Consider the following 16189-nt stretch of genomic DNA (forward strand, 5'->3'; position numbering starts at 1 on the left):
TCAGGAGCTCTCCTTGGATTCTTGCCTTGATTAACGTGTCACCTCACCAAAGAGAGGGGAGGCAAGCCTCCCTACGAGGGCTTCCTTAACCTATCCACTTCAGAGAAAGGTGGCAGGATCCATTAATGCACACCTTATTTTAAGGTGCTGGAGCATGCACGCTTCGCATCCCCCCAGTTATCTAGTATCTTTTTCTTCCCTGTAAGTGAAAATACCCTCTGATAGTTTTACGTCAAGGGGATCCCGAGATCTGGCCAAAACCCTAGATGGTTTAAGGTTTTGCTTAGAATCATCATTAATTATTTTCATCGACAACTTCGCATCTACCCTACTCAACTCCGCATCGCCATTCTTGCTAGTATAATATTGGGAAAGCACTGGAAAAGTCCAATACTGGGTAGATTCAAGAGATAGTGCATAAGTCAAAGCTCATTGATAATTTAGTTGAGCCCACGTTCATTCAGAAACTTTAAATCATCGAGTATGAATCAACTAGATATTATTAATACCGACGTCCAATGTGGGACTTTTTTTTCTTCCACACTACTTAAATGCGCACACAAGAAACGGTAGTAGAATAGGAGATTAATTTATGACTTTCTAGCAGGTCCTTCTTGGGTGCTTAATACTACACGCTTGTTTGAGAAAACTACTAGATTTAAAGTATTGGCTTATGAATATATGAGTATAAAAAATGGCGCGGCACAGCAATATCGACTAATCAACCGAGCGTATGTCATCCCGTGCTTACAATTCACCTGCTTGAATCACGAACGCGACATTACTTTTCGAGGCGTGAAAAATTAACTCATCAAGCCCCATATTCCCGTAGATTAATGTGCACACCGTAAGTCCACCTTCAATAAAAATTTGTACAGGCCTATACATCATATAGATCGAGTTAATTTTGGCCATTGAAATGGAGGCCCGATTTGAAGCAAGACTCAACCAGATTTGATAGATCGCATGGGCAACCAAGTTATACGGCCCGATCCAAGTAGGACCCGGGTCCATCCCCACTTTACCATGTCGCGGCCTGGTCAACGACACGACCTTCGGCTTCTTTTTACAGTTTCACCCACGATGGCAATTCTGCTTCAGACGAAACGGTGAAGGCAAATTGTCAAGGTTTTTTCGTTCTCAGACAATTTCTTGGACTCCGTCTCTCACAGCAAATATCGTTTGTTTTGGTGCTTAAAGGGGTCGATTCCAAGATAGTGTCCGTGTTTGATCACCTTTTCTTGATTTTTTTTTCTTTAGAGATCCGAAATCTCGTAACGGAATTCTTTAGATTCAGCTCGTGCGATGATCGTTCTGTTGGGAAAGAGTGAATTTTATTAACTGGGCTACTAGAAAGCTCTTCAAGACTGGAGATTTCTGGGCTTTTGGTACTATATATGATGCAGGTGTGCGTGTTGTTGTGGATGCAACATCCACTCCATTTTGCACCACTTCTCACGTCAAATGATCTGTGAATTTGATGAAAGTTCTCATTTTGTTCTTCCGGATGTCATAGTCCCTCCCGTTGAAGTGAGGGGTCTCGTGTTGCTAAACCTGACATAATATATCGTTAACTCATAAGTAGACATCTCAAAATAACGAGCACCAGATTCTCATACTATTTGATGTTGGCTAACAAGTATTGCTTAGAGGGTGGGTGAATATGTGATTTCACAGAACTTGACCAAATAATGCGGAAATAAAGGTGCCAAGTGTGATACAAATGTAAGTGAAGTGTTGATATAAGCACAAGTTGATTATATGAGGCAATGTAGTGCGGTGCTCTTATCAGGCAGTAAATGAATATGGACAGAGACATAGAGAACAATGCATTCAAAAATTATAGTGGCTCGGCTTTGTGTAAGTCTACGTTCACTCTCTCACACTAACAGCCTACTAGTTGGATTCCATTCATCAATCGTTAAGAAGTTCCGATATTAAGTGCTTCCTATACTCAAGGACTTCTCCTCGAAATTGATGCTACTTATACTCAAGCTATTATAGGACTCGCTATCTCATATATAAGCATAAATTTTCACACTATCAACACTTCTCAAAGCTCATAGAAGATAATTGAAAAGAATTTAAAACTCTCTTGAAAATTGGAACTATGAACTCTTGATCGATCTATTTTCTTTGGTGCCTTAGTCTTCTTTTATACTCCTCAACAACCAAACTTCCCATTGGACAATCTTCAGGAGGATCAATCTCTAATCTAGTCGTTGGACAATTGTTGTTAAGATTAAGGTAGCTATTGATTCCCGTAGATTTGATTGCCCATGCAATCAAACTTTGGTTTCCAAAAGTAGAGTGCTTAGATATGGAAAGTCTCTTGCTTTCAGGATGATTATCGATCAATCAAGATATCTCACGTGATTGAATAATTCGCGTAGTTTTTTTTTTAAAGATTAATGTTCAATCAATTTCTTCAAAATAGAAATTTATACCAGATCACAAGCTATTAATGGATGAGATAAAATATCTCAAAATAATAGTCTTGAAGATCGTGACCAAATTGTTGTTGCAGGTATTATAAGTCTTTTGCTTATATTTACAGTCATCGCATATGTACAACTTTCCTCTTGTCTGATGATATTAGACCTTAGCAAGCTTCTGCTTATATTATGCTTTTGCAATGCTTATATCCCCACAATATGTTGTTGATATTCACATAGTACGCTGCCAATATTCACGTAGTGGTTGATTTTGGCTTCCCGGTTATATTCAACTATTCTTCCCAAGACACTTTAACAACGATAGCAATGTAGATACCGTAGACTCAAAACCTTGATATTTTCAAGTCTATATGAACTCCCCATTCTGCTAGGCTTGTTTACGTAGTATAGTCATTTAGAATCCTTTCACTGATCATATCAAAGGTCCTTTCAACCCGAATATTACCTAAAACATAAACAATTCTTGTATTTTTTAGATCGATATGAACCATGGAACAAACATGCTCTTTCATAATGGGTTCAAGTAAGACTTCAAAGTTATAGAGATTCAACATATTATTGAGAAAGATTATATGTTTGGTTTGTAAAATCGTTTTGTGATTTGATTCCAAATTGGCTTGTGAATTGTGAAGAATGCTGTTGCGAGTTTGTGTTGGTGCTCGATATTGCTATGAGCCCATTGAAAGGTTTATGGGTATGTGCATAATAGTTTATGATATCCTTGTGGGCCAGCCACTAGCAATATAGCTGAAGACCTTGTCAAGGGGAGAGCTTGGTCACCTTGTCACGGGGCGCTACGTGTGATCATGGTTAGATATTTGAGCACGAGTTTGATCAATGGAATGAACCATTGACATGTGATTTGAAAATAGTCGATGGAATGGACCATTGACGTGTGATTTGATGAGAATAGTCAATGGAATAGACCATTAATATGTGAATTGATGAGATTAATTAATGGACTAGACCATTGATGTTTGTTATGATATTATTGATTTAATGAATGTTTTTCTAATATGTATATTGTTATGTTAACACGATAGAACTCATTCCTATATTGTATGTGTATTATACTAGAATTGAGATAAGTGAGTTTTGAACATTGTTTGTAAAGTGTATAATGGATGCTCGATGTGCTTAGAAGAAATAAGCACTACTCACTGAGGTGTGGTTACTCACCCTTTCCTTCCCAGTCTTTTCAGGTTTCTCCGTTAATGGCCAATAGAGTAAGAGCGATATCATCGAAACTTTTGGGAGTTGGATTTTTGAGCATGGTTTGAGGCTATGTCCTTCGGATATGAGGGCCGTGTCACTCCCCTATTATGGTAGGATTCGGGTGTGACATTGGTGATCCCCTTGGTGAAGTTATAATCGAATTTGGGCTGCATCGACCAAACAATAGCAAAAGAATGACAAATATTGCTGTGAGTAAGACTAGTTCAAAGGAACAGTTTGATATCCAATCAAAGACTTCTGCTGAGTGGATGATAATGTTCTACCCCCTAAAATGGGGGACGAAAATTCAATTTCTATCTCGATAATAAGCCAATCCTTTTCACCAGACAATAACCTTACTCTCCGGAAGAAGACTACTTCAAAGGAAGAGTTGATATCTCATCAATGACTCTTCTATTGAGCGGATCGTGATGTTCTACCCCCTAAAATGGGGGATGAAATTCAACTTCTGTCTAGATAATAAATCTGTCATTTTCATCAGACAATAACCTTTACTCTCCGGAAATTCATGACGCTTAGAGGCTCTAAGGTCAATGTCATGCACTAGATTGGAGGACCTTGTAAGCCGTCGTACAGACGGCATCCCAGGATCACCATAGCAAGAAATACGAAACACTATAGTGGATTAGAGAAATTTATGCACCTGATTTAGGATTCATCGTTCTTGATGCAGAATGACGATAATCCAATCCTCAGGCGATGATCCGAAGCTCAAGCGATGATCCGATGCCGAAGTTCTTCTCCCCTATGACCCTCTGGATCCCTGGCATGATGAGATCACCACTCGAGCCTCTCGACAGAGAGAATTTTCTCCAAATCCTTATGAGAGCTATGAGTGTTTGAGAGGGAGAGAGAGAGAGATTCAGTAGGGCTAGGAGAGAGACTTTAGCGCTATTTATAGAATTTTCAGCCAGACCCTCTTATTACAGGCCAGACTCAACTCGGCCCACATAAGGCATGCCCATATTAGACTAATTAAGAATCCTTAAATCATACTTTATTAGTCCAATCCTGTAAAGACGGTTAATTACAATCTCAATTAATATAAGCCTACATTAGAAAAACTCTTACAGGCCGCTCAAGTTTCGAACTGATGTTGGTATTCTCAATCCAAGTTCAAGTTGCAAATTGACCGGAGCTTAAACTTGACGCTAGTGTCGCTTGACTTGAGTCGACTTACCTCGTCTTGACAGAGTCTAGGAATTGTGCCTTTTTCTAACTAGTGAAACAAATGCCCATTTCTGGTGGTTGACTTGACGCTGATGGGTCAAGAGTCAGCTTTTGATCAAGACCCCATCTACATATTCGAACAATTGGATGACCAAACTTGAGGGTGACGTCCCCACCTATCCAATTTTGCTCCCGATGTATCATCCATAACTTGACGAAGTTAGACTTTTCCAACCAATCAATCAGGATGAGTCTTATCTTTTCGTGACTGTTTGAAAGACAGGCTGAAAGCTATTATGCATGTTTTTGATAAGGGTTATGTAGTTCAGGTCCAGCCATAAATACTTTGCCATGAAGTTAAAGTAACCTCATACAAATTTTTAGTGCAGAGACTTGTGACCCAAATCATGGTCTCTTCCATATTTTCAGATAAAGCTCAATCTAATTTTGTTTCCATAAAGTTATCGCCCTACATCAGTACAATCACGATCACAGTTTTCGCCTTATCTTTTGTCCCAGCTTTTGCTTCTCCAGCTCATTTCAGTGCTCAGGCGAGAAATGGAACTGCGAAAGAAGAGGAAGCGCATGCTCTGCTGGAGTGGAAATCTGGTCTTGACAATTATAGTCAAGCTCTTCTATCTTCATGGCGAGGGGACGACCCTTGTGTATGGAGAGGGATCGGGTGCGATGGCTCAGGAAGTGTCTCGGAGCTTGATCTCATGAACATGGGTTTGCGAGGTTCGCTCAGCAAACTTAACTTCTCTGCTCTGTCAAATCTAATTAGCCTCAATCTCTCGGCAAACTCGTTCTACGGTCCCATTCCTTCATCCGTCGGTAACCTCTCGAAGTTGTACACTCTGTCTATCTTTAACAACTCACTCTCTGGCACAATCCCTCTTGAGATAGGCAAGTTGAGCAGTCTAAGCATTCTCTACCTTGACGGGAATCGTCTCTGTGGAACTATCCCCGAAGAAATAGGAATGCTGCACTCTCTTTCAAGCCTCACCTTGTACGACAACAATCTCACAGGTCATATTCCTACTTCTATGGGAAAATTGAGCAACTTAACATTTCTTGCCTTGGGGCACAACAATCTCGTAGGGCCGGTTCCTCGAGAAATTTACACCCTAAGTTCTCTTACCTTCCTTTCTTTCCAAATGAACAAATTAACCGGTTCCATTCCTTCGTCTATAGGAAATCTGAGTAGTCTAAACGTCCTTAACTTCCAAAACAATTATCTTTCTGGTCCAATTCCCCAGGAAATAGGAAGGTTGAGATCTCTACAAAAGCTCACTTTGTCTGATAATGATTTTAGTGGCCCGATCCCTATGTCTATCGGAAACTTGACTGTCCTAACTTTATTGGTCCTCACTTCGAACAATCTTTCCGGCTCCATTCCTGAAGAAGTTGGAAGCTTGAGACATCTGAAGGAACTTCGCCTGTCAGAAAATAGTCTCAACGGGTCAATTCCAAGATCAATTGGAAAATTGGTCAACTTGAGTGTACTGAGGTTGCACTATAACCATCTTTCTGGTTTTATTCCGGATGAAATGAATAATCTTAGAACTCTGAGACATATCTCCATAGGTGAAAATAATCTTATCGGGCGACTACCAGATAACATCTGCCTCGGAGGGTTACTTGAAAATTTTACAGCGTCTAATAATCACTTTGATGGTCGTCTTCCTAAGAGCCTGAAGAATTGCAGTAGCTTATTGAGGATTCGACTCGATGGAAACCGACTCACGGGAAACCTGACAGAAGATTTTGGTGCATATCCCAACTTGAAGTATATTGACTTGAGTTATAACCAATTCTACAGTGAGATTTCTTCAAAATGGGGCTGTTCCCATAACTTGACAAGCCTAAGAATCTCCAGTAATAACATTTCTGGTGGGATACATCCCATGATTGGGAATGTGACTCAGCTGAGAGTTCTGGACCTCTCATCGAACTATATTACCGGCCACCTTCCGAGGGAATTGAGAAGATTGACTTCACTGATCGATCTTGATCTACATGATAACAAAATCTCTGGTAATATCCCTCCTGAGATTGGTGATTTGTCTATACTGGAGAAGCTCAACTTAGGAAGCAACAAGTTTGGTGGCTCGATCCCGCAGCAGTTAGGACAGTGCAGAAGCTTGTGGAACTTGAATTTGAGCAACAACGAAATTCAAGCCAGTATTCCTTCGGAGATGGGCAATTTGCAGTTTTTGCGTCTTCTTGATCTGTCTTTTAACTTCTTAACAGGAAAAATACCAGAAAGCATCGGAAAGTTGACGACTTTGGAAGTGTTGAATTTATCCTACAACAGGATCTCTGGCTTCATACCTCAAAGTTTCAACAATCTGTTGGGATTGTTGTCTGTGAATATATCCCACAACGACCTAGAGGGTAAAGTCCCAAACATCAAAGCCTTTCGTGATGCTCCATACAGCGCGGTTGCAGGCAATAAAGCTGGGTTGTGTGGTGTTGTGGCTGGTTTGAAGAAATGCTCCGACAGGACTAGTGGTGAGAAAGGAAACAAGTTTATTATTCTAATCATTCTCTCACTAGTCAGCTTCATCATCCTCACATCTCTATTCATCGGAGTGAAATTTCTAGCTTGCCAAAGGGGCAAAAGAACAGAGCAAGACTCATTGGAAGCGCAAGTCCCAGGAGACGCTTTTGCGATATGGAGCTATGACGGAAAATTGGTGTATGAAAACATTATTAAAGCCACAGAAGGATTCGATTCCAAGTACCATGTGGGAGAGGGGGGATACGGAGTCGTATACAAAGCCAATCTCTCTGATAATCAATCTTTCGCAGTGAAGAAAATCCATGCACCGCAAGACAATGAAATTTTTGGGTTAATGTCACTGGAGCGGGAGGCTAATGCCTTGGCAAATATACGACACCGTAACATCGTCAAGCTCTATGGATACTGCTTCCATTCGAAACATGCGTTCTTGGTGTACGAATTCATGGAAAGAGGAAGCTTGAGAAGGGTCTTGAATGATGACGAAATGGCGACGGAATTTGATTGGTCTAGGAGGGCGAATGCAATCAAAGGGGTGGCGAATGCATTGTGTTACATGCACCACGATTGCTCTCCTCCTTGGATTCATAGAGACATCACAAGCAACAATGTGCTTCTGGATGGTGATTATGAAGCTCATGTTTCTGATTTTGGCACAGCAAGGCTTCTCAAGCCAGATTCATCTAATTGGACTGCATCGGTCGGTACACTTGGATATATAGCACCAGGTATGTTTGTGCTTGCACATTTTTTGGTGTCATGTATCTGTATCTTTTGCTCAATTCCTTTTTTATCAACTGGAGTGCATAATGATTACCGGATGACTTCTTAATGCTACTCTTATACATTGCAGAGTTAGCATATTCAGCAGCAGTTACAGAAAAATGCGATGTTTATAGTTTCGGAATAGTAGCATTGGAAGTAATTATGGGAAGGCATCCGGGTGATCTCATCTCGAGCTCATGTCAAGCATCGACATTGTCGATACAAATCAACTCGGGACCACTACTGCAAGATGTGCTAGACCGACGTCCCTCGCTTCCTCTGGACAAGGACGCGGAGAATGTGATCTCGATTGCTAAATTAGCACTCGCATGCTTGCGAGTCGATCCTCATCGTCGACCCACCATGCAAAAAGTTTGTCAAGGACTGTCAGTTCAGGTGCCTTTAGTGAAGCCATTCTCGGATGTCAGATTGAGTGAGCTGAATGGTGTTCATGGTTGAGGTGGCTAAACATTTGAGGAAGTGATTGACAAGGAAAGAGTTGAATGGTTTCCTGCCTGTAAATGTTCACATTAATGCACCTTTTCCTTTTAAGTGCTATAAAAAATGGAAGTGTTAATGCATAGACAACTTCACAACCACCCTTCTCAACTCTGCATGGCTGTTCTTGCTAGAATAACGTTAGGAAAGCACAGCAATAGTCCAATACCTGTAATGAGAAGATTTAGGAGATAGTTCATAAGTCGAGCTCATTGATAATCTAGTTGACCTCATATTCATTCAGAAACTCAAATCATCGCTTATGAATCAACTAGGTACTATCAATACCGACGTCTGATATGGAACTTTTTTTTCTTCCACTCTACTCAAATGCGCTCACAAGAAACAATAGTAGAGTTAAAGAACATTAATTTACGACTTTTTAGCAGGTCCTTCTGGTGTGCTTAATACGACACGCTTGTTTAAGAAAACTACTAAAATTTAAAGTATTGGCTTATGAATATTAGTACAAAAAACGAAACGGCACGATAGTATATCGACCAATTAACCAAGCATATGCCATCCCGCGCTTCCAATTCACTTGCTTGAATCACGAACGCGACATTACTTTTCGAGGCATGAAAAATTAACTCATCAGGCCCCATTGTCCAGTAGATTGATGCGTGCATGGTAAGTCCGCCTTCAATAAAAACTTGTATAGTTCATAGACCGTGTAGATCGAGTCAATCTTGACCATTGAGATAGAGGCCTGATTTGATACAAGACTCGACCAGATTTTGATGGATCGCATGGTCATCCAAGTTATACGGCCCGATCCAAGTAAGACCCGGGTCCATCACCGCTTTACCATGTCGCGGCCTTGTCAACGACACGACCATCGGCTTCTTTTTACAGTTTCACCCACGAAGGCAATCTGCTTCAGACGAACACGGTGAAGGCAAATTGTCAATAAAGGCTGTTTCGTCCTCAGACAATTTTCTTGGGCTCCGTCTCTCACGGCAAAGATCCTTTTTTTTTTGGTTGTGGGTGCTTGAAGGGGTCTGATTCCAAGTAAGTGTCCGTGTTTGATCACCTTTTTCTTGATTTTTTTCTGTAGAGATCCGGAGTCTTGCGGTAGAATTCTTTAGATTCAGCTCGTGCAATGATCGTTCTGTTGGGAAAGAGTAAATTTTGTTAACTGGGTTTGCTCGAAAGTTCTTGAGGATTTGGAGATTTCTGGGTTTTGGGTGGCTATGTATGGTGCAATTGGAGTGACTGTCTTGTTCCTATTTTCGCCATTTCTTGTCGGACCTTGAAATTTTTATGACGAGAGTGGTGCATTCCTTGTAGTCTGATTCGTGAACTTTGTCGCTTTTGCCCATTAGCTGAAAACGGATCAGTCTGGGACTTCACCGGAGTTTGTTTTCCTAAGTGATCCGTGGAGTTAAAATATGGGATGGTGTGTTATATAATCCCAAGTGATTAGCAATCATCTGCATTGCTCGATCATTTGTAGTTGCGCATGCTTTTTAAGTAATAACCAACTTTAAGTCCATTGCGTGAAGTCACCCAAAGAATTCATCTTTTGAGTGCTCTCTGGTGGGTGGAGTGGGTTGGACTATGGGAACATTTTTCTGCAGAATTAAGAATGTCACCACAAATGAGAGTTCTGTTGTGAAGTTGTTTAAGTTTCGGTTGCTTGTGCCAAAGATACTCCATTACTGGGAAGTTTGTAGTAACTACTTTTTGGTGGCAAAGATAAATCATTCTTGATGCTCACCATTGCAATTGTTGTGATTGCCGGGGTTTCTTAAGGTGTTACTGTTTCATGCACATCGAGATCAACATCTGTGAGGTCTCTCCTTTCTTGGTGGACATTCGAGATTTTTGTGTCTGACTGGTGCTGTGTAGGAATAAGGCAACCGAATCTCCAAGGTCATGATCCGATTCCGAGGGTTGCTTTTTGGTGCCCTTGTCTTGTTGGCTATAGCACTGCAATAGAAAATCCCTTGGGATAAATTATTGACCTTTTCGCCCATCAAAAATTGGAATACCTCTTGTTAGATACTTAGATCAGTTTCATAGGCCTTGCTCTGTTTTTCGGTCTGTAGGCCTAATATGTGTCTGGATTGTCAATTTTTGGCACAATGAGGTGGCAACTCTGAAGGTTCTGGCCAAAGTTATGCAAGGGCTTGTGACAACATGATTGACCCATCTCTATTAAAAGAATAAAGCAGGGCGAAGAAAAACAAAGATCTGTCTTACGTATGGTCTAGAAGTTTAAATATGCACCGACGGGACTGAACGCTCTCTGAAAGCATGAATCAATTCATCCACATAAATTGAAAAACCAGAAGTAGTGCATACTTTTGACAACATATGGTGCAACCAACAAGTGTTTGGTTAATTTGTTATCGTTGGCCCTTTCACTTCTTCATGTCTTGGGTGCACTTAGTTTTCCATATTATCTGCCAACTCCTTTTCATGGGTCCTTTTTGTGGATTTTAAGACTTAGTTTCAGGCATCAGTGCTCCTCTGTCAAAAATGGCTGGTTGTAATGATTTTTGGGAAGATAACATACTTGAGTTGACACCTGTAAGTTCTAAATAAATGTTGACCAGAGACTTGAAAATAATCCTCAGCCAATGGAAGTCGATTTTTGTGGTGAAGAGTCTCCTGAACAATGTCTCTGGTTTAGTATTTATCCTTGGATGCCCTTCATGATTCATGGAATATTCTCCTATTATAATCTAGTTGAGTCCGTTGTTTGTATGATTTTCATAACTTAATGAAGATAAATGTGATGCCACATCACTGAAAAACTCTTCTTATATTTGAGTTAACACGATAGAAAATCAATTGTGACAGTGGATTTAGAAGAAGAAGCCATTGAGTCTGTTAAAGGGGAGGATGATGACCAAGAAGAAAATGCAATTTCAGAGCCATATGTGGGGATGGAATTCGATTCTGAAGAAGCTGCACGGAAATTCTATATTGACTATGCGAGACGGGTAGGATTTGTAGTTCGAATAATGCAGCGTCGACGGTCAGGAATTGACGGCAGAACACTTGCCCGTCGGCTTGGGTGTAATAAGCAGGGTTTCTCACCAAATCAGAAAGGTTCTCATGGACCAGACAAGAAGCCACGGCCCAGTGCACGAGAAGGTTGCAAGGCCACAATTCTAGTGAAGATGGAGAAGTCTGGAAAATGGGTGGTTACAAGATTTGTAAAGGATCATAATCATCCTTTGGTTGTAACTGCGAATGGATTCAGTTCAATGGTGAGTTTGCCATTTAGTCTTCTTGCTGGTTGCTGTTGGAGTGGCGGGACTTTTTGTTTGTAATATATTTGCTTGTCACAAAATGCCTGAAAGTTCATTGATTTTTTGTGAGAAGAGTGGTCGGTTGGCCTGTAAATCTTTTTTTACACAAAACACTTCAAATCATTTTTTTTTCAGAACACTCCAAATCATTCAAAGTGTACAAATTTTGGCTAGTAGATTTGCATATTTTAAAATTACAAAAATAAGTTGAAAATTCAAATTTAAGAAAAAAGTAAAGAATGATTTATATTACCACGACATGCACGTCTTTATCACCAAAAGCCGACTACTCGTGGTTTCAAGTTCATTTTGAACTCCTTGGTATTGCTTCATAGCTGTTCAAATAGCGTTTCTCTGGTCAAACAGTATTTCATGGTTAGTCTTTTTGCCTCTCATGCTATTCAGTTTTGGAGATAAGATTTATGGTGGTTTCAGATTAATCTGTACATAGTTTTAACATGCCAGTAGATAATTTCCTATGATGCGGCGAATCATAGTTATGACTTTGTGCTTGTCTCAACGACTGCAAGAGATCCTTTCTGCATAGAAGCTTTTAGCTTTTAAAATAATGCAGAGAGTCTGGGGCAGCAAAGAAGGAAACAGATACTCTAAATATGCTTTTTACTATAAAATGATAGATGGATATATGTGCTTCTTATTCCAAGGCATCTTGGTTGATTAGTCAAGATTTTGTCCAAAACAAATGCATGTTCAGTGGAGCTATCCGCCAAATGCAAATAAAGATGAAAGGAAGTTCTGCTTGCTGTAGCTTTAGATTGTCCTACGGATGCTAAGCTACCGATTTTTTTTTCTCATTTGTGCCGCTATTGTTGCAGGGTGACAAGGAGAAGAAGATCGAAGAACTTACTTTGGAATTGGAACGTCAGGAGCAACTATGCATGGCTTACCGAGAACAATTGCTTAGTTTTATGGATAATGTAGACCAGCAAAATGAAGAATTATCTTTGAAAATTCAACCTATTGTTGAGAATCTCAAGAGAATTGAATCAGAAACGCAAAAGCATTCTATCTATAGATAATGTGTCATCCATTTTGCCTAGTGATGTACCATAAGTGCAGGAAATATGTGAATTATTCATGGTCAGCTCAATTGAAGCTGCTTGAATGCCACAAGATTTGTTGTATCGATTCCTTAGTTCTGCATGTTTAGTTTAGCATATTGGGGAGAGGAAGAATAGGAGTTCTGCTTAGAAGGTTTAGCTGGTGTGTGATGGTTCTGCATAGAGCAATGGAAGGAAAATGGGACACAAGCATCAGAAGGAAAGTTGATTGGTCGTATAGTTTGGTGTCTGTTCATTTTATGTCCTTTCTAGAGTTAGGAAGGCAGCTTCAACATTGTCCTGACTTCTTTTCCTGCTAAATAGATGTTTCATCTTAGGGTGTGTACTCATTCTGTATGGGATAGTCATGATCATTTGAAAGAAAGAGTCAACTGAAGACAGATGAATTTTGTGTCTGAGCGCAATCAGTTGAGATGGAATCACAGAACTGTCTCATCTTTCTGAATCTCATCCTTGTATCTACCTCCTTTGGTAAAAGCAGACAAAAAGGTCAGAAAAGCAAGAGATCAGTCGTGTTTTTATTACTCAGTTTGTGCTCATAATTTACATTCTATTCCTTTTTGTTAGTCTGGCTACTTCAGATATGCCATGCAAACGTTGCGTTTTCACAGTTGATATCAAAAGCAAAACACAACTTAAGCGTGTTGACAGGAAATGACGAGAGAGAAAGGGAATGCAGCCGGCAAAAAGCCATCACATGACAGATGGTAAGAAGACGGTGCACAACCCGGTAGGACGAAACTCTCATTTTCGCGATGAAGAACCTTAAAAATGTGTAACAGATGTAGAGTGTTGAAATACGAAACACGACGTTTGCATTTGTTTCTACATGCAAAAACAACATAGTCTCTAAGATAACAATGTTTTTTGAATATCAACTGGACCCTAAAGCAGCAAAACCACCGCCCTTCATCATCTGCTTGAACTCTTTGAAGTTGACCATCCCATCTCCATCCACATCCACCCTGTTTATCATCTTCTTGCAATCCTCCAAGGTCCTCCCTTGCTTCAACCCCAACGACGCCAGGACCGACCGCAACTCCTCCACCGTGATGAACCCGTCCCCATTCTGGTCGAACACGTTGAAAGCCTCCTTCATGTCCTCCTCCTCATCTCTCTCGTCCATGATCGTCTGGTACAACGCGCCGAACTCGTCAATGTCCACGTATCCATCACCATTCACGTCGATCTTCTCGATCATCTGGGCCAGATCTCTGTCCGAGATGTGGATGCCCAGGTTCTGTAACGAGTCGCTCAGCTCCTTTCTCGTGATCCGGCCGTCCCCGTTCCTGTCGAACATCTGGAAAACCCGACGAAGCTCCGCCGGATCCATCAATATACCCTTCTGAAAAGCTCGAAACTGAAAAAGAGAATCCCTAGAAGTTTCTTGATACGAGGGACTTATAACCGGCAAAAGAATGTGGATTGCCAAAAAGAAGAAGAGGGAGGACGTGCATGCATCGTATTAAGGACGGTGCATGGAAAGGAAAATGTCAAAGAGTTGGCAAACAGGTTGAATGCTCAGCAGATTTTGCGGGGAACGTTGTCGCAAGAGTTGTCAAAAGTGAATTCAGCTTTATCGCACAGCCATCAAGTACGCAAATTCGTTGCCTAAATATAAGCAGTTGCTTTTCTTGGATTACTCGTGTACAGACGGCGTTATTTTCTTGTTATTTTCTGATGGTCTAGCGCCTAGAAGAGCCCGAGCCGGCCACGGCCTATACGTATCAAGTCCTCCAACTTCAATAGAGGTGAGATAAGCGGCAAGCGCGTCCCGCGTCTTGGAGCACCACCAGCGAGGGTGATGGTCGACGTTCTTGTCTCACACTTCGATGTCTATGCCCAAACTTGACTGATTAAGAAGGAAGGCCATTGATAGGACCTAATCCTCTTGCGATAAGATCTTTTGATAGGTTAAGGCTCCTTATCTCTTCCAGGCAAGTTCGATGAGCTCAAATTTTCAATGACGACTTTCGGTTGGTGCGAATCTATTTCGTAACACGGAGTTTTCTGTCAAATTCAACAGTCTAAAAGTTCTTTTCTGAAGCACATAATTGACCGTCCCATTCTCGTTAGGAAAAGTGGGGAGAAGAAGTCATGATCCGTTTCTTCTCTAGATTAGCAAATCTAATCTGAAATATGGATAACCATTACCCCAAGAAATAGAAGGGTCGAATCAATCTTTACACAAACAAAGTATAATAGAATGAATCAAACTAATGAAGGACCGAACGTGTAATTAGATAATAGAGCTCTCCAACGTGGCACAGCCACTCGGAGACGAGTCAAATCACCGTAGCTGATAGCAAAGCTTAGTATCTCATCCTTTCTTTTCTGACCTCGCAGGTAACAAGTACTATGCTCAGTTTTCGATAGAATTCGGTCTCCTTCCTCGAATTCAGGAATTTGATGGGCAGAGAAAGAGAGAGAGAGAGAGATTCTATAAGCACCCAACGCAAGTATACATTGCTAGCTATCGTGATCAAGCGACAGCAATCATAAGGGGCATTAGTAAACCGTCACAGATGCAGCTGCTCGAAAGTGGTCGTGGATCTCATCTCACTTCCTAATGTGCAAATGATTCACGTTTTCACAGTGATCATCACATTAATGTCAGAACTAAGATGGGTTGTCCTTACCAAAGTGGCACCTGGTTACGGGGCCAGTTTGTGGAGAGTGCAACTTTTATACAAAGGGATCAGCTTCAAGATAAGATGGCCACATTATGGGAGGACTTCGTTTTAACTTCTATTGAAGTTAAAAAGATAGGAGAAATCCGCTTCTACGAGAGCCACAAAGCTACTCTAAAACTATTTGCTTCAACCAGTACACATTGAAGGTGTCTACTGAAGGCTCGAGTATAAACCTTCATCAAGAACTTGAGACACTCTGTGAATTTTAAACTGCAGACCACATTAGGACAATTGCGCAACAAAAGCCGCTACTGAAAGTAATGTGAACTCTCAGGCCTCACCAACTTCAGCTCACCACTCACTCATGAGATCTGTTCGTGACAACATCACAGTTGGACAAAACCAAGAACTTGAATTTACTGACTCTATGCCTCATCTACCTGGCTTATATCACCCTGTTCTAAAAGTAAAAGAGACAGAACTCAGGAGTATCATCACCATCTGAATATATGGCGTCATAATCCTGATAACCAAATGTCAAACCGAAACCACATCATCTTTT

General features: G+C 40.8%; 3 protein-coding genes across 3 annotated transcripts; 2 read left to right on the forward strand and 1 right to left on the reverse strand.

Moving 5' to 3' along the window:
- The first annotated feature begins 5201 nt into the window (after positions 1–5201).
- LOC115676191 (MDIS1-interacting receptor like kinase 2-like) lies at positions 5202–8733 on the forward strand. The gene is made up of 2 exons (XM_030599077.2): positions 5202–8114; positions 8240–8733. The coding sequence occupies exons 1-2, from the start codon at positions 5270–5272 to the stop codon at positions 8608–8610; spliced, it is 3216 nt and encodes a 1071-aa protein (XP_030454937.1). The 5' UTR covers positions 5202–5269; the 3' UTR covers positions 8611–8733.
- A 719-nt stretch (positions 8734–9452) lies between these two features.
- On the forward strand, positions 9453–13518 carry LOC115676065 (protein FAR1-RELATED SEQUENCE 5). Its single transcript, XM_030598925.2, has 3 exons — positions 9453–9660; positions 11458–11870; positions 12749–13518. Coding segments are annotated over exons 1-3 (618 nt in total). The 5' UTR covers positions 9453–9659; the 3' UTR covers positions 12953–13518.
- Positions 13519–13711: 193 nt separating this feature from the next.
- On the reverse strand, positions 13712–14667 carry LOC115676066 (calmodulin-like protein 3). The gene has a single exon (XM_030598927.2). The coding sequence runs from the start codon at positions 14325–14327 to the stop codon at positions 13869–13871; it is 459 nt and encodes a 152-aa protein (XP_030454787.1). The 5' UTR covers positions 14328–14667; the 3' UTR covers positions 13712–13868.
- Positions 14668–16189: the final 1522 nt, after the last annotated feature.

The sequence above is a fragment of the Syzygium oleosum genome, unplaced genomic scaffold (assembly GCF_021117445.2).
Source record: "Syzygium oleosum isolate NSW1041296 unplaced genomic scaffold, Sole_v2.1 Sole_v2.01, whole genome shotgun sequence".
In the NCBI taxonomy this organism is placed as follows: Eukaryota; Viridiplantae; Streptophyta; class Magnoliopsida; order Myrtales; family Myrtaceae; genus Syzygium; species Syzygium oleosum.